Here is a 23,352-nt window from a genome sequence, read left to right as displayed (position 1 = left end):
GGAAGAAGTTTTATGTACAAGTGTGGTAGGAAACATTTGCTCTAATCTTTCAACTTTGCTTATAGCTACGAGGTGCGATCGGAAAGTTTCAATACTGTGTCAAAAGAGGGCGAACCGGATGTAGTACGAGCTTCTGCCGCTAGGGGGTGTGGCCTACATTCATAGTGAATCAGTGTGCCAGCCGGCATCATCGAATTAGCATTTGTTTCTTAGTTACGGGCGTTTTGGTAGAGCATTACACCAACCCTCCTGCGATTTCGGAATGGCGTGTGGATCAAATTTTGCCAAAGACTCGCCAAAACGGATACGGAAACCAATGAAATGCTAAAGCAAGCATTTGGGGAGTCCGCAATGGGTCGTGCACAAACTTTTGTGTGGCATTCACGTTTTAAAAATGGCCGAACCTCTGTCGATGATGAGCGTTCTGGACGACCATCTTCGAGCACAACGCCCGAAAATGTTACGAAGATTTGGCAGGCCATTCACGAAGATCGACGTCGTACCATCAACGACTTGTGCGACATTGTTGCGTGAAGATGTGAGACGGAAGCGGCCGGCAAAGTGGCGCAACCACAACTGGCTGCTGCATCATGACAACGCGCCAGCGCACACCGCCCTCAAAGTTCAGCAGTTTTTGGCCTCAAACACCATGGCCGTCATCCCGCACCCTCCTTAGCTCCGTGTGACTTCTTCCTCTTCCCAAAGATGAAAATTCAGCTAAAGGGGAGGAGATTTGAGACGATAGAAGAGATTCAGGCGGAATCGCAGATGGTGCTTGACAGGCTGACAAAGAAAGATTTCCAGGGATGCTTCCAGGCTTGGCAGCGGCGTTGGGATCGTTGTGTTCACTCCCAGGGGAACTACTTCGAGGGTGATGGATGAATTTAATACCTGAGATAAGTGTACGGGTTTTTATATGCGCAGTCTTGAAACTTTCCGATCGCACCTCGTATGCGTGCAGTGACACATGTCAGCAGGGTTAACACCAGTACAAGCAGGTTTTACAAAGTAATTCACAGTAAAAAGGCAGATATAATTTTAACGGAAAACAATATTGATGTTTTCTTGGTAGTCAGTAGAATGCCAGCCAGCGCAACCTTGACGCTGCCGGAAAGACCGAGTGACAAATGGTAGGCAATTCCCAAAATAACTTGCGCGTGTAGACTCGAGCCACGTGATAATGATGTAGTTCATCAAACCATAAATATTAAAGAAAACTTACATTTTTGTTGTTTCTTTATATTTGCACTACGAATATTACAAATAAAGGGAAAGTAGACGAAATGGGGTATCAATTCGACACTGCTCATTGCCACGTGTTTTCATTCGTAAAATACTGCTAGGCCTACAATAAAATTTTAGACGCCGTCTCACAGATAAAATGATCATCGTTTCAGTTTTTCTCGGAATAATTAATACAAATATTTCAATTAAGTCCACCAATAATACACTTATACTAGAAAGAAAAAATATTCGCCATCCCTACCGAAGTTTGAACTCACGACCTTTATGCTTTGTCGTGGCAGGGTACTGGCCATTTACGTGTATCATCCACTGATCCAGGTTGGACACGAAACCATCACATTCCCGATGGTCTGTGAATATATTCGACGCTACAGAGTATCTGTATTTGAGACAACGTCGTTAAAACCAAAACCAGTCGCATTAAAATTGCATTAACCGACTGCTATGAATTTTTGCGTGTTTCATGAAGGGCACAGTGCATTTTGTACTTGCAGCAACGACCTCTTGGTAGCAGTTGAAGCAATTCTGCAAAATTTTCGAAGACTACGTCCTGAGTACACACAGAAGTCCCATTTTCAAGCGACAAGATTTCAGAAGGTCGTTTACTTCTCTTTGTGTTTCTAGCTTGCACTTTGTACAGTTCATTGTGAGGCTTTCATTAACCGTTAGAGATCAAAATCTTCGCTTAGGCCTCTCAGCGATTATTAGATAAAATAAGACAATGTACTCTGAAGGGTTCTGAAGAGGGATTGATGGGTTTTTGGACTTTGTCCCGAATACAATACACGAGTGTTCGCTACACAACGGCGATGTCCCTTAAACAAGGAATTAAAGCAAAATTTTGATGCCAAAACACGTCGGAAATAGACCAAATTGCTAACTAAGACACAATTTGTTCTCTGAATGTCTTTGGCGATGTTACCATATTCCTTCTTTCTTTGTTTTGGACTTTATCCATCACCTGTTTTTAAATTCTTAGAAATCTTAAAACGCCCTACTAATACAAGTGGCATGGGTTGGATACAGTGGCTGACTTCCGTTTTTGGCCGTGTTTATCTGTGTAAGGAATGCCGTGATTTGATAGTTTAAACACAGAGAAACACCTGAGTGTAGCGGAATCCCGAAGTATACAGACATTATTCCGTACCAGATTTCCGTTTGGCATGGATACTTTTTCTACACAAAAAGCAGAGAACTTACGAACCAAATCACAAGCCAGTAAGTCACTATGTATTTGTTTTATACAGTAATGAGCATATATTCCATTCCGTCTTGTATAATTTTTCTCCTTTCAGCAGCCATTCCAGTGAGGTTTCAGGTTATAACGGCGGTGTAGATGTCTATGTTGGTCTTCTGGGCAGTAAAACCTTTATCGAGATGCAGGTACTGAGTTCTCGGAAAAGCAGGCACGTACAGGTTCACAAGGCATAACTACCCACAAAACCAGCATGGATCGTCCATTACGGTATTCTGAACAATTCTCGTAGACAATCGGGCTTAATTGTTTTCTGTCTGTCTCAGATACAAAATATGATGAACATAAAGTAATAAATACTCAGCTGAACTGATGAACAAGATTCCTTCTTGATAAGCTGAGAGTCGCTCAGCTAGTCAAGAAATTACAGACCTTCGATGGAACCGAAAAGTGTATTAACGAGTTTAGAAGAATCTGCCATCGGTTCTTCTAAGTCCAAGGTCCGATACAACTTAGTAACGTTTTAGTTTTTATGGTATGGGGCTATTAAGGCCCCGCCCAACACCCAAGCTGGAGGACTGCCCCTTGTCAGCAGTATCATACGGTTCAATATATTCGCAGTTACCTTCAACATTTGGGGGTTATCAAGCTGACTATTTTCCGTGGATGTATAATTTTTCCCACCTCAGTTTCCTTTTCCGCGTCGAACACTTTCTGTTTGTTATAGGTGATGCTATACGTTGGCTTTAACTGTATGTTCCGGAGATCGAAGTGATTTCCAGATACAGTAAAACCTCTCTAACTTGTACACTTGCGGTTCCACGATGTGTCCAACTTACAGTGGGTCCAGGATAGAGGGAAAGGGGAAAATCATCCTTTCAAATTGTGGTGTAATTACAATGTGGTAATTGTTGAGTATTATGGAGCCCTTCCCGAAAAGGAAATTATTGATAACAAAAATCAAAAGAGTAAATTAAATTTTTACAAATTTTGTTTTGAGTAAATTAAACTTGCATGGATAAGCTCAACGGGAAGGGCGCCAATATTTTACGTTTACCGACAATGCAATCTATTTACTTACATAATCTAACTACTGTAATTGCTGTTAACACTGTTTAACTCAGTTGCAAGCACAGTACAGTACAACCCCTCTATAACGCGGTTCGCTATACAGCGGTTCCAGATATAACGCGGGTACCTCATGTCCCCCACAGTGCAGCAAAAAAGAAAAAAAGGGTTCATCAATTATCCTTCACACAGAACTCAAAATTATATTAAAATACAAGCCAAATTAATTATTTATTACTTTTTCCGTAAAAATCAATCTAACATAGTCAAATAAGTATGTATACTCTTAAATGGCGATAGTCTATCAATACTGTACGTACCGTACAGTACGTCCAGTACTTGTACCGATTTTTCTGATGCACTCCCGTAATAACGCGGTTTCTCTATAACGCGGGTTTACCCCTGTCCCCCGCGACCCGCGCTATAGTGGGGTTGTACTGTACTGGCAAAGTTAAAACTGTACCAGCAATACGTACTGTAGTCCAGTGAAGGGTTCAACAAAAGAATAACTACACACTTTCTTCACTGCTTTCCAATGATGTGTTCAAAGTCTCACACCCTCAACCATAAGCAAATCCTCAGGTAGAAGGCATTCATCAGTCCGAAATTCAAAATAACAAAATACTAACTGTAAACGTTTCCCATAAAAGCTTTGAAGCTAAGTGCATGCGTGCATCTGTCCAACTTACAACAAAAGGGGTGACCAAGTTACAGGATAAAGGGGTGTCCAAGATATAGGATACTATGTAAAATTATAGGATATTCGCCGGTTCCAATTAAAAGTGTCCAATATAGAGGGGTGTCCAGGATATGGGGTATCCAACTAGGGGGGTTTTACTGTAAAAGCAACTCTACGTTTCTTCCAGGATTTGATTTAGAATGCTTGCAATGTACATTGTTAGCTGGGCTCACAAATTTTAGAAATTTCATACTTAATTAACGAGTCATAAATCTTATCCCTTGTTGCTGCGTCAGGTAAAAGATAACCGGTCAGTTCCACGGAGTGTCGCGAATGTAACAGGATGAGCATCAGATGTTATCGCACACTGTGAATTACAGAAAGCAGGAAACGCGACTGTGGCATTTCTATTTAAATTAAAATTGTGGCTGTGTAACCAGAAGGTCAGCTTTTATGTTCTGTCTGAAAGTTGAAAAGTCATTATAAAACTGCTCTCATGCAAAATAAACAGTAAAACTCAGCTATTTTTAGGCGATATCGTAACTTTGCAGAGGGCTTAATAAAAGTGCTCGGTTTATCCGTCTGTCTGTCCGTACACAAAACTATTATAGCAGCCGCCATAAAATTGTACACTAAGAAAGTTGGAAATGATGTGCTGTTAATTTAGAGCGGTAAGGGGGCCTTGAAGCATGGAATTGGTGACGACTAATTCTATGAACCGATAAACAGTTTGTAACAAAACTGATACTGAAATTTGGCGAGTGTCGGAAACAACGAAGACGTTAAAGTAAACAAGAAGTTATCTTGAGTAAACAAGCCTAATTCAGGATGTGCTTCTCAACCCAGACCACTGAAGATTTCAGAAGAACTCACAAGATTGCCGAATTTCTGCCATATCACGATCACATACGTACAAAAGTAGTTCAACCTGCTCCTTAAAAGATTATAACCACTTCCAGAAACATTAAAAACAATGATATTGTACAATCCATTTCATATTTTATCCCGATATTTGCCAGTAGATACCTCAGCCATGAAAGCAAGCCTCGCGTTTACGAAGCAGAGAGCTAATCCTGTCGGGGAGTTGCCTAACTATTCAGTATGCGATTGAATCTACTGTTTCAGTCGCAAGAGACACTCTTGGGCATCCCTAGAATGAGTAATGTTACTAAAAAATGTCATGTTTGTCTGCTCCAACTGCTACGAGAGTATTTAGTTACGCTCGCTGTTCTTCTGTTCTGGGAAATATTAATCGCCTGGAGTTGGGTTTCTCAGTACAGACGAGGAAGGCTGTTGACAATATTTAAACTAGAACAAAAAGTATGTAACAAATGTGTTGAAGAGTAAACCGACACATGGCGCCAAGGGAAGCTATGTGACAACGTCGGGAGTTTGTTACTTTCCCAGCCGCCTGGAGGAAACACTGGGTGTCGATCTCCATCTTGCGTGTCTTCCTGGGTTTTATTACAAGTGTCAGAAAATTAAAGTTAGAAAATGTGGGCTTAGTGGAACAATTCTGGCGCGTTCGCTTTGTTTTTTTCAGTTTATGAATGCTAAATGTTGATGCTCTCTTATCATTATCGTACTGATTTGGCCTTGTGTCCTCTTCCAATACAGAATTACTTCCGAAATTATGAATCGGTGTAGGCAAGCCCCCCCCACAAGGCCTCTACTTGTACACAGGGCAACACAATACAGATAGACGAGCATGAACACCCTTACCTTGAGCGAAATTCGAAACCGCGATCTCAGGATCCAAGCGGCCAAGACTCACGCCCTAGACCGTGCGACCGCTGAGATTAACATACTCTCTTACAAACAGCGTAAATCACGTGGGATGTATGAGCAATGACCTCCAACATAAAATGAGGCCACAGTTATCCTGTTATGAGATAATAGCATAAAAATCTCGTGTTATTTTCGGTACCCAGGAAACCGTAAGATTTACGGAAAACTGTATGGGGCATACAATAGCTGACTACAATATATTTATCCACATCAAAAGTCAACTGTACCGGTATCAGATGAGAATATGCCGCTACTAACATTTAATACAACCATTTAAAGTACACTGGTACCACTTGTCGTACTGGTTAATAATTCTGTGAACATTGTATTTATATATTGTTTACATGAACTTCTATTTCAAAAGATGAAGTCACTTTGGACCAAGGTTTTGTTTCTGCGTTGCTAACTGACAGTAGTGCACGGCCAGTGCCCTTGAATAAGACACGGAGTAAACATTCTACCTCAATTAAGGTCAACGTTCAGTCACCCAACTCCACAACATCGATATGTCGTATTGCGTCCCGTAACATGGTGTGTGAGAAGAGTTTGTTACCGAAGAACTTCTGAAATGTATACGCTGGAAAGCGGATTTTCAGACCAGTGTAAGTATTACGATTCAAGCCAAAGCAAGAAATGGAATACGGTATATGCAAATACATTCAGTTTTTTTGGTATTCTGTTGTGATTATTTACAAATGTGCTGAAAGCAGAATTCCGTCACACACGACAATGCACTTTATTAAGAATAAATTTTTTTATACCAATATGTTTCGGTCTCATGAGACCATCGTCTGGCCCTAGGTACATTGTCTGAAGCAAAAATAATATTATACTTAAAATTATGTAAAATTTGGAATAACGGTGTGATGGTTGTATTCGAGTCATATACTTATGTGATAAAATTATTTTAAAACATTCTACTGAAACGGATTAATATTGGTATAGAATATTGTCGGCTATACATTGGCTGATACATTTATGGACAAAGATTAAAACAAATGTAATTTGTACATATACAGTATTTGAATTAGCAGTCTGTTCCTTTGCTAACATTTGCTGTTGTGCTTTCTAATCATTAGTACAGTTAAACATGCACTGCATAATTCGACCAAAATGATACAGAACACATAAAGTTGATAATAAAGTTAACGAGATTCCTTTGAAGAAATGAGTAGAAGTGTAGAGCATAGTGAAGTGAAATCAACTTTCCTGTGTTATATAGCATGGTGATGTTTCATTTTATTTGGAGTGACAGTACGCCATCCCTTCCAGCAAACTTCAGGTAAGTGACTCGCTCCGAGGTTCCAATTCACAAAGCTCAGCGGCCAAAATCGCTGAATCGATTTCTAATATCATGTATTGAATGGAAGAAGACAGCTGGTTAAGGATAGCATGGAATTATAAATCTAAGGGTCGAAGATTACGAAGAATCCAAGGAGACGCTGGAGAGAAGATTTTTGTGGCAGGTACAGGCACTTGCTTAACCAATGAAGATTTGAAAACGAAGATGACGATAGGCCCACATAAGTACGGCACATCTTAAAATGTTCTAAATTTACGTAAATCACTCAATATCAGTAATACCTGGACGATCAGGGTGGACGCATAACTCGTCCGTGTTATTTTTACAAAAGCACTAAACATGTAACTCTACTTAAGAGTGGTTCTTGACTGTTAAATACCTTGTCAAAAACAAATGCCACTTCATTGACGTCCTTGAAATTACTTTTACACAATCACTGACCGAAGACTGTACAAATAACAATGCCATTTTTCAAACAGCTGACGCATTATTTTGATGACTTAATCTGATAAATGTGAAAGATACAACGAGCGTATTTCTATCTCTCTGTGTGTGTGTGTGTGTGTGTGTGTGTGTGTGTGTGTGTGTTATAAGTATCGCGTACAGTCCACAGACTAGGAGAAAATCACTGCTAGGAATTCGATATACGCGCATGCGCAAGATTTCGCGGTGAGTGACGACCCATCCTAAAAGCATTCGTTCCACAACCACTGAACGAACAACAGACGACAGGCTTTCATGTGTTCTAATGGGTACAGCTTTAAGATTACCTCACAGCGGCACAGTGATTTAATCTAGAATATTATCGCAACACCCACAGAACACATTAGAGGTGCACTCACTACACGCTACTCTTAACTGCTTGATGTTTTCAGTCTGTGTGTAGTATGACGTATCACACTTCCCACCAATAGCAGCTCTCTAGACCACCTGATAGTAAACATTCCCCCTGCACCGCCCCAGAAACGACTTCGCCCCTACGGAATTTTCTCCTGGTCTGTGGACAGTAGTTAATATAAACTAATAGGCCTATCTTATAAGAGTAAGGTGTGTTATGAATTGTACCTCCAACACTTCAGATTGTCTTGAACATTTGTGTGTATAACTTCATCTTAGAGTCAGTAGAAATTGGAACCTAGTTAAAGAATCGGAACTTTGACAAGCTCTGACGACTCCACTTTTCAAGGATATCCGTATCAGACAATAAATAGCCCTTTGCGCAACAAAGGATGTGTTAAGATTATTGAATTCATATATCATGCAATAATATTGTATAGAGAAATGAGATATACTAAAGGAATTAAATGACTTCAAATGTCAGCAGTGATGAGTGTTTATCATGTAATATCTAATGGTCTGATCCAATTAGATACTGGTTTCAATTACATTATCGTAAATCATGTCAAGTCGATTCAGGAAGTGTATGAAGTAGACTTCATATTGGCTTCGTACTGGATGAAAGCCGGTGAAGTCCTGTAAATTATATGCGTTCCAATAACAGAGCAAAAATTAACCTGGATATTAGGCGTATTAAAGTATGTATACGCTTTGTGTGATGTGACCGCGCGTTTCTGGGTTCGAGTCCCGGCGAGCTGTCAAGGTGTGGAGGCAAAGTATAATTTAATCCGGGACTCTGTGAAAGATTAACGCAGGAAGTATGGCGCCAGGGTGCCGGCCGCAATCTTTGAAGGGCCACCTGCAAGTTATAATTTGAAATTTAAAAACAAGTACAGTGTCGTTCGGTACAATTGTTGGCGCATTAGCGGCGAGAGCTATTTGATGTGACGCAAATGTTCTGAAAGGTCCGACTGATAAGACAAATCAGACCGTTTGTTCATTGTTTGAAAGAAACAACCTTCAAAATTAAGGAAAGAGACGTCCGGCGACACTGGGAATACCGAGGGTGCTCTAGTGCAAGGAAAAAGAATTCTTCTTGCCCTTTGATTCGGCGAAAGTGGTCGTTAATTAACAAAATAAAATATTGTGTTATTGTCTAACGGCGAATTTTATTTCTACCTGAAGCCACTATCCAAACCTCCTCGGTGGCCTTCAAATTATTATACTCCACTACGCAATATTCCCTGACGAAGAAGTCCATGTTCACCTGAGCTATGTTCCCCAATTAACCCCGTAAACATCAACATCAACAAAGGCTACAACCGAGCTGGGTGACTCCTAGTATCGGTGAGAGGGGCGGTTATAGTGAATATGAAATACACGCCATTTTCCTCTCCTTGATCTCCGTCATGTTTACTTCCGCTCCATAAACATCACGAACGTAATAACGATATTAAAATATAACTGGTTGATGATGATGGATGAAAACCAACCAACCAAAGAAGCTAACTGAGGGCAGAGGCCTGCGCAAGCGCAAGCATCGTCCCTACCTAGGTGAAACCATTCCTGCGCACAAGACGCATTGCTGGAAATGGTAAACGGTCGTAATATAAGAACGGAAATTTTGCTAACGCTAACGGGGTTTCGTCGTGGCGGGAGCCTCGACCATTCAAACTGGGATTTGTTGCTGCTGATGGGAGGTTATCCTGTCAGGCAAGTTGTCGAAGGAATTTGGTTGGGATGATGGATGAAAACCAACCAACCAAAGAAGCTAACTGAGGGCAGAGGCCTGCGCAAGCGCAAGCATCGTCCCTACCTAGGTGAAACCATTCCTGCGCACAAGACGCATTGCTGGAAATGGTAAACGGTCGTAATATAAGAACGGAAATTTTGCTAACGCTAACGGGGTTTCGTCGTGGCGGGAGCGTGGATGAAAAACCAAACCAACCAAAGAAGCTAACTGAGGGCAGAGGCCTGCGCAAGCGCAAGCATCGTCCCTACCTAGGTGAAACCATTCCTGCGCACAAGACGCATTGCTGGAAATGGTAAACGGTCGTAATATAAGAACGGAAATTTTGCTAACGCTAACGGGGTTTCGTCGTGGCGGGAGCCTCGACCATTCAAACTGGGATTTGTTGCTGCTGATGGGAGGTTATCCTGTCAGGCAAGTTGTCGAAGGAATTTGGTTGGTTGGGTCTCTGGGGTATGAACCCAGAGAGGGAGGGGCCGTTTCGGCTGAAGGCCTCTGCGGCATGGGGGGAAGATCACTTCAGCTGATGGCCTCCATGATCGGGGGGAAGGGTGGCGGGCCGTGCCCCTATTAAGTTATACCCTGGCATTCGCCTTACAACTGAGGAAAGCACGAAAAACCTCAGTCAGGGTAGCCGAGTAGTCTAACCACTCGTTGTGCTGACTTGGCCGTCTTTTGGGGATGGCTTCGGCTGGCCTGCTGAACATCAGTCGCCCTCGGTTGCCCTTGGGTGAACTCTGGCAGCCCTCATTCGGCACGAGTGTCTTCCGAGTTGCCGAACTAAGGGGTTCCCCACACCAGCTAACCTCGAGTCAAACCTCTCAGTTAGTGCTCTGATGTGGTCGGCAAAGAAAGGGACCCCCAGATCCTCATGTGTTTGCCTGTTACTAACGTACCAGGGCGCGTTAGTAACAATTCGAAGACACTTGGATTGCAGAACTTGCAGCTTCTGGACGTGGCTGTGGGCAGCTGACCTCCAGATCGGGCATGCGTAATCCATTATGGGACGGATGAGCTGCTTATAGAGTAGTACACCGTTCCTGATTGACAGGCCACTTCTCCTATTGATAAGCGGGCCTAGCACACCTAATCGTTGCGCTGCCTTCTTTCCCACTTGGTTGACGTGCGCCGACCAAGTAAGCCCGGCGTCAAGGGTGACCCCCAGATACTGTGCTGTTTTGACCCATTGGATCGGCTGTCCGAGGAACTGCACTGCTCGGGGCTGTTGGATGTGTCTTCTCGCGGAAATGAAGAGAACCGCGGTGCTCTTCGAGACGTTGATAGCAATCCTCCAGGCCCTGAGCCAGAGCTCAAGTCTACTGAGGTAGGTCTCCAGATACCTGACGAGAAGCGTTGGGCTACGGGACGTGACTACTAGAGCCGTGTCGTCCGCGTATTGTGCTAACTCGACGTGGCGGGACGGTGTGGGTATGTCGTTGACATACAGACTGAAGAGCACAGGGGAGAGAATTCCGCCCTGCACAACTCCAGCCCGCATGGTACGACGTGTGGACATGGCCGACTGGAAGGATGTCTGGAATGTCCGGTCAGCGAGGTAGGAAGAGATGGTTTTTACCAAGTACGACGGGAAGTTGAGGACGGTCAGTTTGTATAGGAGGCCTTGGACCCAGACTGTGTCGAAGGCTTTGGCCACGTCCAGGAAAACCGCGCCGGTTAGCCGCTTCTCATCAAGGTTTCTGTTGACCCTTTCGACGAGGCGAGCCAGCTGTAACGATGTGCTGTGTCTGGGTCGAAACCCAAACTGCTCGTCGCGCAGCAGCCCGCGTTCACTGACCTCGTGTAGGACCCTCGTTAGTAGGATTTTCTCGCAGAGTTTGCCGACCGTGTCGAGAAGACTGATGGGTCTATAGGAAGAAGGTAGCGTGGGGTCCTTCCCCGGCTTCAGTATGGACACCACTCGAGCGTGTTTCCATGCCGAGGGGAAGTGTTGCCTGCGAAGGACCGCGTTGAACACTTTCGTGAGAAAGGTTACCGCGCGTCGTGGGAGATGTTTCAGGACCCTGTTCGGTATACCGTTGGGGCCCGGAGCCTTGCCAAGCTTGAGTCCCTTGATGGCCTGGGCGACCTCCGATGGACTGGTTAATTTTGGTTCATTTACAGGGGCATACTCGTATGCTCGCATCGCCTCGTTAACCATGTCAATTGTAGTCAGGTCCGACGGGTAGTCTACCGGCTGGAACTGGACCTCAAGGCTGTCGGCTAGGGCTTCTGCCTTCTCGGGGTTCGAGAGAGCCAGTCCTCCCATCACTAAGAAGGGGGGCGACGGAGTGGGGACTCGCATCACACGCTTGGTCATTTTCCAAAGCGACTGGTCCTCGCAGTCCAAGGATTCGAGCGTGTCGCTCCACTGTTCGTTCCGCCACTCGTTGAGACGATAGGTCACCGACCTCTGGAGTCGATTGACCTGGGTCTTAAGAGCGGGGTCTCTTGTGACCTGCCATCGCCTCCTCAGCCGGTTCTTCAGGCGTATTTCATCTCGAATACTAGCGGGTAGAAGCGGTCGCCTGTCAATGCGGGGTCGAAGCTTGGGAGCGGACGCTGCTGTGGCTTCCAGGATAGCACTGGTCAGCTCCTCGACGCACTTGTCAATTTCTTCCTCGTCGTTTACCACGGGGTTCCCCGGTAGTCTGCTTTCGAGGCAAGCCTGGAATGCAGCCCAGTCCATTCTCGCGAAGTCCGGGCGATCAGGCAGGTTTTGAAAGGACGATCGGCACGTGGTGTCGACGAGGACGGGCAGGTGATCTGAGCTGAGTGCGGGGCAGACAGTCAGGTGCACCGGTAGGACGAAGTCCTTGATGAGGACAATATCAAGGACGTCAGGTGTGGCGTTGTGTGTGTAGGGAGCCGTGGTTGGAGAATCCGGCCCGTAGATGAAGCAGGAATTTCTGTTGGCGTAATCACGCAGGAGCGAGCCCCTAGTAGAGATAAGGCTAGAATTCCAGTCCGTGTGTTTCGCGTTGAGGTCACCAGCCAAGAGGACCGGGAAACCCCCGCTCAAGCACTCGGTCAGGTCCGACTCTATCCATGGCCGGGTGGGTGCGAGGTATGCCGCCACTAGCTTGACTTTCCTGGTTGCCAGTACCAGGTGAATGGCGGTTGCTTCTAGTTGTTGTAGACCCGATACCGGCACAGGGTAATGATCAATGCCCCTGCGGACAAGGATCGCTGTGCCACCCCCTAGCGTCGGGCGGTCCGTACGGTGGCAAACGTAGTTCGCGAACCTCAAGGCCCGACCCGACGTGAGGTGCGTCTCGTTCAGGAGGCAAACATCGACTCCGTAGTCACCGAGGAACTGCTCCAGCTCCAGCTTCCTGTCGCGGACACCGTCGGCGTTCCAGTAAGCCAGCCGCAAGGCCTTGCTACCGTGTCCTCTAGGCCGTGCAGTCATTGTCGGCCATGAAGAGGAGAACGGTTTTGAGGAGGGCTCGCGGACGAGACCCCCCGGGGGGGAGTGAATGGATCGCGGCGAGGAGACGTCGTGTCAACTCAATGCAGACCCGTGGTGAGAGGGTTTCCAGGATATCTGAGATGTCCTGGAGCGGTGATTGACCCTTGGGTGGGGTGGGGTCAGTCTTCTTGAGAGCAGGTGCTGTGGGATTTGCCACCGGCGCCACAGGACGAGCGGGCTTGGCACGGCCGCCCTTGGGGATAGTCTGCCGCTCAGTCTGTACAATGGCTCCAGTTGGCGTTGGGGCGGGGTTCTTCATAGCCGCAGCCTTGACGACGCGGCCACCACGGACCACGTGGTTCCACCCAGGGCCCAAGTTCTCCTGCTCGAGGAAAGGCTTAGCTAGCGCCGATTTGGGCGCTGGCAGGCGCGTGGAGACGTCGTCCTTTTGGCCGCGATCCCCTTTCGCACGCTGTGCAGCGGCCGTCTTGGCTTCCTTCCACTTACTGCAACCTCTATAGTTCGCAGTGTGGTTGCCTCCGCAGCTGCAGCACTTAAGTTGTTGCTTGGGGGTGGCACACGACCCGGATGGGTGAGCGTCCCCGCAGGCCACGCACCTGGGTGCATAACCGCAGTTCCGCTGCGTGTGCCCGAAGCGTTGGCACCGTTTACACTGCATGGGGAGCGTGGATGAATATACCACATCGGCTTTTATACAAATACAACAATGTCTATGCAACAATGCCAATAAACAGACACAACAATGTAAACACAACAATGCTAAACGCAACAATGTAAACACAGCAATGCTAAACGCAACAATGCCAATAATAATACAACAATGCATGAATACAACAATGTCATTAAACAGTTCAACAATGCCAACCGCAACACGTCACAGTAACAAACGCAGTGAAAAGGTAATATTCGTTTTAATACATTAAGGCAAACATTCATCAATTTAACCTCTGTAAAACGCTGTTAGGCCAGACCCACGTGGCCCAGATTATTGAGAAGGAGATGTTTCTTTTATTTCGGTCCTGACGCCATAAAAGTACACTTAGGTTCGTGTGTATTTTCCATCAGCGCGATAGTCACGTATTTCACTGTACAACTCACCTCTGTTGTTTGATTCCAGTTTGAAAATAAAAGGTTTTGTAGGAAAACTGATAACGTCCAAACGTAAACAAAGTATGCTTAAAAACCGACTACACGTGACAAAGAGAAAGGAAATGTAGCAGCACAAAACACAGATAGACAGGGTCCATGACCCCATTAAGTGTTGTACATAGTCAAGGACTTTGGAGTGCTGCCTGACATGAACCATTCTGGCAGAACAGAAGCCTATTGTTTTTATTATAATGGCGAGCAGAATACATCACACACCATGCACTTGGAGGATGCATCGCTAACGATGTGTTACTAGCTGGGTGGTCGCTGGGCCGAAGTTCAGTTGTGAAGATTAACAATTACTGTTACTACATTTCTGGTGGAAAGTCTGGGAACAGTATTCCCACCGTTTCTCCTGAAGATGGAACCATCCAGTTTCTGAAACGTTGTGTTCTGTTCACAACACCTGACTATGAAGAAGTCCATATATCCAATAACGTACCATCGTCTAAATTATTCAGAATTGATGTGAAGTACAAGTCATCTGAGAACTTGTGGTAGATGATAGTGCCTGAAAGAGGGTTGGTTTGTCCGTCGTAGCGAGTGGAGGGATGTCTGCTCATTGTCACAGCATCAGAGCAGAAGTGGTAAATTCATCTATCATCCAGACGTATTTTAACAAAGTTGTTAGATTGTATGGAGCGGCTCAGTTTTTGCTCGGATAGCGGTCTACCTGTTTCACCAGCGCAGTTTCTCCCACATTCACAAAGAATGATGCAGCCACAATCGGCCGTCTGTCGCGGAAATTTTCCGGTCTGGTTCTCACAAGCAAACCCCTAAGGGCTAGCGCGTTCGAAAAAAACTCAGCGGTAAAACAACCACATGTGCGCTCACTTCCTATTCAAACAGTACGTTCCATCAAGGTGGTAAAAAAACCAGCTGCGGTCCAAACCGCTCGTGTGCGAAACCTCTAAGAGCGTGTTTTGTTTTGAAGATTGTCCTTACGCTGTAGCTGTTTCCTTTTCTTTTCAACGTTTCAGAAATACCCTTCACTTAAGGGATAAACACTAATCCAAGTATATTTTTCCCTCTTCTGGACGACTGCTTCCCTTGCAATTGTGAACCGTGTCAAAGAACCCTGGTGGGTAACCAGTGAGCTGAAGATCGCGTCTCAGTTTGTCAATTTAATTGTTCTTAGCACACAGCAGAGGCAGGACATCCAGAAAAGGCAACACACTGCCTGATTCTATGTCCGAGGTGAACTGGATGGACGACCTAAGACTGCTGAAGAATTTATATAACACGTATGGACTATGCGTCCAGACCACAAATATGTCATCTACATAGCTGAGCCACAGCGCTGATTTATATTCCGCGGTGTCAGGAGCCAGTTTTTCAAAATGCTCGATGAAGATGTTACTAACAACCGAGAACATTGTCATGTCATCTTTTTGTTGCAACAACTTATCGTCCACCCGAAAGTAGGTAGTTCTCGAACAAACTTCCAATAAATCCATTACGGCTTCGACCTGCAGGGTGGACCGTTCCGGCGATGTATGATACATCCCTGATGACTGTTATGGATCGTCAGCTGGTAAGTTAGTAAAGAGGCTAATAACATCAGAGCTAACGAGGGGATCTGAACCTTGGTGATTTACTGTTTTTAACAGTTGTTTGAAGTGGTCTGAATTATTCACAAAGGCTTCCGATTTTCCGGCGAGGAGGTTCATTATCTTTTGATGAAATCCAGCAAATGCATAACATGGTAAACCAATGGAACTGACTATGGCTCTCAAAGGAATATTAAGTTCATGAATTCTATGAAGACCATACAAATGTGGAGTTTTACTGTGATATGTGGACAGCTTACGTTTCAGTCCGACAGGAAGTACAAACAGTTTTGTGTTTAGAAAGGAAGTGATGTACTTTTCTCTGGACATTAGATGTAGGATCTTTGGATAAAGGTTCGTAAACTGCGGACTCAAGCAACGTATTTATCCTGTCCTTGTACTCGTTAATCCAACATAGCATTACAACTGCCTTTGTCTGCCTGTAAGTTACTCATATCCTTGTTCAGTTTCAAAGATTGTAAGGATTTTATCCCCTTGGGGACAGATGACTTTGACTTGTCCAACATAGACCTCGCATTCCAATAAATTCAATGCCCATGGCCTGCGGCAGTTCTGAAACAACAGATTCCTGAGCACATGCTGTATCCAGCGTGCCTCTGAGCTGGGTCAAAGGGTAAGCTGGGATAAAGCTAAGGATTTTGGAAGCTGAGAATAATAACCGATACAGGAAATGAAAGGAAGCGGGACGTATGGCGGCCCTAATAAACCCCATCAGCCATTCTAGGTTCGAGATTTGTCCGATTTGGATCCCACTCATCAACCAGGAGATTATAAAGTTTCAAGAAAGGTCAGGTTTTATTTGGCAGCCTCTTCTAAATATTTCAAGGCTTTGTTCTTCGGTCATTGATGTCACTAGCAACAGACAGATATGACTGAGGAGGTAATATAACGTATTTATCCTGCAAAGGGTTCCTGGATTGGGTGGTTTTGAAATTGATGTATTTTGATTCCAATTTCCACATATGCCTTAGTTTTGACATTCACTTCTTACAATTTTTATTGTTAGTCTGATCATTATCTCCCGTTCTCAACTGCTCGTACACTTTTACTGTCCTAGGTTGTCTAGTGATTCAGATTAGCTCATTCTAACGGACACCACAGCTTAGATGCATTTCCCCTTCACCGCACCTGAAGACAATGACAGGTTCAGTCCTCGAAACGTTGTGTAATTTTATAACACAGGACGATGGACACAGTCCAGAAACCAAACAGTCCAGATGGTGAATTTCTGTGTTCGAAATGTTATTACTAAACTTCAATCCCTTGTTTGCAAATAAAAAAAAAGCCAAATTCTGCTTCAAGGGAAGGTTTCATTATACACACAGAAAAGTTACATATCTTAAAGATCAACACGTTTCGCATCGACTTTTCACCAACAAACAAAATTCTAGTCAAAGAATTTCTGTGTGGTGGGCACGGGACAGGTGAGTCTACTTGGGGCTCACCGTTTAATAGTGTGACGTGTTGCATTGTTGTACTTGTTTATAGACATTGTTGCGTTTACATTGTTGCGTTTACATTGTTGTGTTTACATTGTTGTGTTTACATTGTTGCGTCTGTTTATTGGCATTGTTGCATAGACATTGTTGCATTAGTTTAAAAGCCGATGGATAATCGGCTTAGAGAGCAGACCCCGCATTGACAGGCGACCGCTTCTACCCGCTAGTATTCGAGATGAAATACGCCTGAAGAACCGGCTGAGGAGGCGATGGCAGGTCACAAGAGACCCCGCTCTTAAGACCCAGGTCAATCGACTCCAGAGGTCGGTGACCTATCGTCTCAACGAGTGGCGGAACGAACAGTGGAGCGACACGCTCGAATCCTTGGACTGCGAGGACCAGTCGCTTTGGAAAATGACCAAGCGTGTGATGCGAGTCCCCACTCCGTCGCCCCCCTTTTTAGTGATGGGAGGACTGGCTCTCTCGAACCCCGAGAAGGCAGAAGCCCTAGCCGACAGCCTTGAGGTCCAGTTCCAGCCGGTAGACTACCCGTCGGACCTGACTACAATTGACATGGTTAACGAGGCGATGCGAGCATACGAGTATGCCCCTGTAAATGAACCAAAATTAACCAGTCCATCGGAGGTCGCCCAGGCCATCAAGGGACTCAAGCTTGGCAAGGCTCCGGGCCCCAACGGTATACCGAACAGGGTCCTGAAACATCTCCCACGACGCGCGGTAACCTTTCTCACGAAAGTGTTCAACGCGGTCCTTCGCAGGCAACACTTCCCCTCGGCATGGAAACACGCTCGAGTGGTGTCCATACTGAAGCCGGGGAAGGACCCCACGCTACCTTCTTCCTATAGACCCATCAGTCTTCTCGACACGGTCGGCAAACTCTGCGAGAAAATCCTACTAACGAGGGTCCTACACGAGGTCAGTGAACGCGGGCTGCTGCGCGACGAGCAGTTTGGGTTTCGACCCAGACACAGCACATCGTTACAGCTGGCTCGCCTCGTCGAAAGGGTCAACAGAAACCTTGATGAGAAGCGGCTAACCGGCGCGGTTTTCCTGGACGTGGCCAAAGCCTTCGACACAGTCTGGGTCCAAGGCCTCCTATACAAACTGACCGTCCTCAACTTCCCGTCGTACTTGGTAAAAACCATCTCTTCCTACCTCGCTGACCGGACATTCCAGACATCCTTCCAGTCGGCCATGTCCACACGTCGTACCATGCGGGCTGGAGTTGTGCAGGGCGGAATTCTCTCCCCTGTGCTCTTCAGTCTGTATGTCAACGACATACCCACACCGTCCCGCCACGTCGAGTTAGCACAATACGCGGACGACACGGCTCTAGTAGTCACGTCCCGTAGCCCAACGCTTCTCGTCAGGTATCTGGAGACCTACCTCAGTAGACTTGAGCTCTGGCTCAGGGCCTGGAGGATTGCTATCAACGTCTCGAAGAGCACCGCGGTTCTCTTCATTTCCGCGAGAAGACACATCCAACAGCCCCGAGCAGTGCAGTTCCTCGGACAGCCGATCCAATGGGTCAAAACAGCAAAGTATCTGGGGGTCACCCTTGACGCCGGGCTTACTTGGTCGGCGCACGTCAACCAAGTGGGAAAGAAGGCAGCGCAACGATTAGGTGTGCTAGGCCCGCTTATCAATAGGAGAAGTGGCCTGTCAATCAGGAACGGTGTACTACTCTATAAGCAGCTCATCCGTCCCATAATGGATTACGCATGCCCGATCTGGAGGTCAGCTGCCCACAGCCACGTCCAGAAGCTGCAAGTTCTGCAATCCAAGTGTCTTCGAATTGTTACTAACGCGCCCTGGTACGTTAGTAACAGGCAAATACATGAGGATCTGGGGGTCCCTTTCTTTGCCGACCACATCAGAGCACTAACTGAGAGGTTTGACTCGAGGTTAGCTGGTGTGGGGAACCCCTTAGTTCGGCAACTCGGAAGACACTCGTGCCGAATGAGGGCTGCCAGAGTTCACCCAAGGGCAACCGAGGGCGACTGATGTTCAGCAGGCCAGCCGAAGCCATCCCCAAAAGACGGCCAAGTCAGCACAACGAGTGGTTAGACTACTCGGCTACCCTGACTGAGGTTTTTCGTGCTTTCCTCAGTTGTAAGGCGAATGCCAGGGTATAACTTAATAGGGGCACGGCCCGCCACCCTTCCACCCGATCATGGAGGCCATCAGCTGAAGTGATCTTCCCCCCATGCCGCAGAGGCCTTCAGCCGAAACGGCCCCTCCCTCTCTGGGTTCATACCCCAGAGACCCAACCAACCAAATTCCTTCGACAACTTGCCTGACAGGATAACCTCCCATCAGCAGCAACAAATCCCAGTTTGAATGGTCGAGGCTCCCGCCACGACGAAACCCCGTTAGCGTTAGCAAAATTTCCGTTCTTATATTACGACCGTTTACCATTTCCAGCAATGCGTCTTGTGCGCAGGAATGGTTTCACCTAGGTAGGGACGATGCTTGCGCTTGCGCAGGCCTCTGCCCTCAGTTAGCTTCTTTGGTTGGTTGGTTGGCTTAGAGAGCAGTGTAGTAGGTGAGAGTGTGGAAGGAGTGTGCGAAGAGAGCTGAAGTGTGAATCGCTTGTAGGAGAAGTGTGTTGTAGACGAAATTATTTTGTGCTGTAAAAGACGTTTTAGTTGATTAAATTCGTTATTGCTGGAAGACATTGTGGTCTCTTACAATCCAACCAAGTTTATAATCGGATCGGATTTGAGGTAGCAGACCCCAGAAGAAATCAAGGGTTGACAATCAAGGTTGTATACCGACCCACGCTACATTGGTGTCAGAAGTGGGATTGTTAACCATGGAGTGTGCACTGCAAGAAATACTGGGAAGATTGCAGAGGCTGAGCAACGACCAGCAACATCTGCAGGACAATCTTGAAGACAAGATGGATGCCAGCCAGAAACAGCTACGGGACCAGTTTACGTGCATCCAGCAACAGCTTCAGGACAATCTTGAAGACAAGATGGATGCCAGCCAGAAACAGCTACAAGATAATCTAGGCGCACAGTTTTAGAAAGAAATAAGGGACCTGAGGTGCAGTCAGGTGGAATTAGAGGAGAGGATCACCGACGATCTCGGACAAAAATTAGAGACCACGCGGCGCGAGTTCGAGACACGGCTGCAGGCAATGGAGGCCCGAACAAGGCACGGTGGGGCCGGAACGTTCGTGGGTGGCACGGACCGTGTGAAACCGCCTAAGTTCGACGGATCCACGTCTTGGACAGTATTTCATCGGCAGTTTGAGGCTGTGGCCAACCACAATGGCTGGACGCCTGGGGAGAAGGTCACGCATCTCCTTGCCGTACTTCAGGGGCAGGCTGCTGACATCCTGCATGGCGTTCCTGTTGGGGCGGCCTACGACGACATCCTCAACGCATTAGAGGGTCGTTACGGGGACCATCAGCTGGCGGCGGTCTACCGATCTCAGTTGAAATCAAGGACGCAGAGGAGGGGCGAAACTCTGCAGGAATTCGCAGCGGCAATAGAGAAGCTGGCCCATCGAGCGTTCGTAGGGCTTCCCGCAGATTTCCTGCAGAGGGAGGCCGCTCACGCTTTCATCGACGGCCTGGGAGACCGAGAGATTAAGCAACACCTTCTAATGGGCGGGGAAAGATCCCTCAATGAAGCACTCGGCCAGGCCCTGAAGCTACAGGCAGCAAAGGCAGCCGCAGGATCAACACTAACGGTGCGTCAAATACGGTCAAAGGACCCGACGGAGGAGCGATCGCCCCAGGATAGACGTTCTGGATGGGGGCGACCGGTGTGCTGGCAGTGCGGCGACCCAGGCCACCTTATGAGATGGTGTCCGCAGGTCTCCGCAAGGACCAACCAGGTCTCGGGAAAACGAGTAATGGCCGGCGTATGGAGGGGACCGTCGGCCCCTGCACCCCCTTCCCCTCGCTTTACACTGAGCGTGGTCACCAAGAGGAGTGACGACGGTCTGATCACCGAAGGCTGGATTCGGGGAAGACGCTGTAATGTGACCATCGACACCGGAGCTGCAGTGACCATAGCCAGGCCCGACGTCGTAGCGGGAGAATCAGAGCGGGAGCCGACCAGACCTTACGTGCTGCAGACAGCGTCCGGTGAAACCATCCCCGTTTTGAAAGAGGTGTTAGTTGAGCTAACGCTGGGGCAGAGTGTCATCCGCACCTGGATCTTTGTAGCCGACATCACGGACGAGATCATCCTGGGGCTGGACGTCCTGCGAGCTTACGATGCGACGGTGGACCTAGGACGCCAAGTGCTGCGACTGGGCCAAGAAGAGATATCTCTATGGGGCCCTCGGAGCAGACCCCAATCCACACGCCTGACAGCCAGCGAGGAGAAAAGAACGTTCCACTGGTCCCCGGAGGCAGACGTCGCATTCGAGTCCTTGAAAGAGTCGCTGTGTGCATCGCCCATTTTAGGATATCCACGACCTGGCGAGAAGTTCCTGGTAGACACCGACGCAAGCAGCGTTGGGATCGGAGGCGTGTTATCCCAGGGACGGAGGCATACCAACGCCGACGCTCTCTCTAGAAGGCCATGCTCGGAGGACTGTGGCCACAGCCAGAAGGTCGAGCAACGAGCGGGTCGAGTAAAGGTGCGAGCCGTCGCCGCTACAGTCGCGGATGGCTGGGACCGGGTGACACTAAGAAAAGAGCAGCTGGAGGACCAAGATGTGGGGCAGATCTTGCAAGAGATGGAAAGGGGACAACGACCCCAGTGGGATGACATCGCCGGTCTACAAGAGCTACTGGGCACAGTGGGACTCCCTAGCGATTAGGGACGGCGTGCTAGAACGACACTGGGAGTCGGCGGATGATAAAGCGAAGACGGCTCAATTGGTCCTGCCACGAAATAAGATAAAGGAGATTCTGGCCGAGGTTCATGGAGGGTCTTCCGGAGGGCACCTGGGAATTAACAAAACCCTAGACAAGGTCAGGCGGCGGTATTACTGGCTACACTCCAGGAGCGACGTGGAGCAATGGTGTCGGCAATGTGACACATGTGCCGCCAGCCGGGGCCCCAGGACCAGAAGTCGCGACCTCATGCGCCAATACAACGTGGGCGCTCCATTTGAGAGGATCGCCATGGACATCGCGGGACCCTTCCCGAGGAGCGACGCAGGAAACCGCTATCTCCTGATCGCAATGGATTATTTTACGAAATGGCCAGAGGTCTACGCCATACCCAATCAGGAGGCGTCAACAGTGGCAGATGTACTCATAAGCAATTTCTTCTGCCGCTTCGGAGTTCCGAGGGAGCTGCACAGCGACCAGGGCCGGAACTTTGAATCCCGACTGCTCCAAGAAGTGTTGCAGTGTCTGGGGGTGGCCAAGACTCGCACCACCCCTCTGCACCCACAGTCGGACGGCATGGTAGAGCGCTATGTGAAAACGGTCGAAGAACTTCTACGGAAGGTCGTCTCATCACATCAGCGGGACTGGGACACCAGACTGCCTCTCTTCCTCCTGGCGTACCGAGCCTCGACCCACGAGACTACGGGGGTAACACCGGCCAGCCTAGTGTTTGGGAGGGAGCTACGCCTGCCGTGCGACCTTATGTTCGGGTCTCCTCCAGATAGGGAGAAGTCGACAACCGATTATGCGGCGGATCTCGAGGAACGACTCTATGACGCGCATAACCATGCCCGCCAGCATCTGAAGATGGCCAGCGACCGGATGAAGGCACGCTATGATCGCCTGGCAAACTCGGCTGGCTTCCAGGAGGGAGATCGCGTGTGGTTGTATCGTCCTACCCGGACAAAAGGGAAGTCTCCCAAGCTACAAACATCTTGGGAGGGCCCCTACAGGGTGGTGACCAGAATCAACGACGTGGTTTATCGGATTCAGCGGCATACTCGGGCCCGGATGA

General features: G+C 47.5%; 2 protein-coding genes across 2 annotated transcripts in view; one reads left to right on the top strand and one right to left on the bottom strand.

Annotated features, from left to right (window-relative positions):
• Dhc98D (Dynein heavy chain at 89D) overlaps positions 1–23,352 on the bottom strand; it is a 286,807-nt gene that overhangs the window by 244,079 nt on the left and 19,376 nt on the right. The gene's annotated exons all lie outside the window — the stretch shown is intronic.
• LOC147874721 (uncharacterized) lies at positions 20,620–22,379 on the top strand. The gene has a single exon (XM_087343612.1). The coding sequence runs from the start codon at positions 20,621–20,623 to the stop codon at positions 22,259–22,261; it is 1,641 nt and encodes a 546-aa protein (XP_087199738.1). The 5' UTR covers position 20,620; the 3' UTR covers positions 22,262–22,379.

Source organism: Zootermopsis nevadensis, unplaced genomic scaffold (genome assembly GCF_977971745.1).
Source record: "Zootermopsis nevadensis isolate Lab colony 2312 unplaced genomic scaffold, Znev_1.0 Znev_ptg000006l, whole genome shotgun sequence".
In the NCBI taxonomy this organism is placed as follows: domain Eukaryota; kingdom Metazoa; phylum Arthropoda; class Insecta; order Blattodea; family Termopsidae; genus Zootermopsis; species Zootermopsis nevadensis.
Note: the sequence above shows the minus strand (reverse complement) of the source record. Positions and strands in the feature narration are given on the sequence as shown.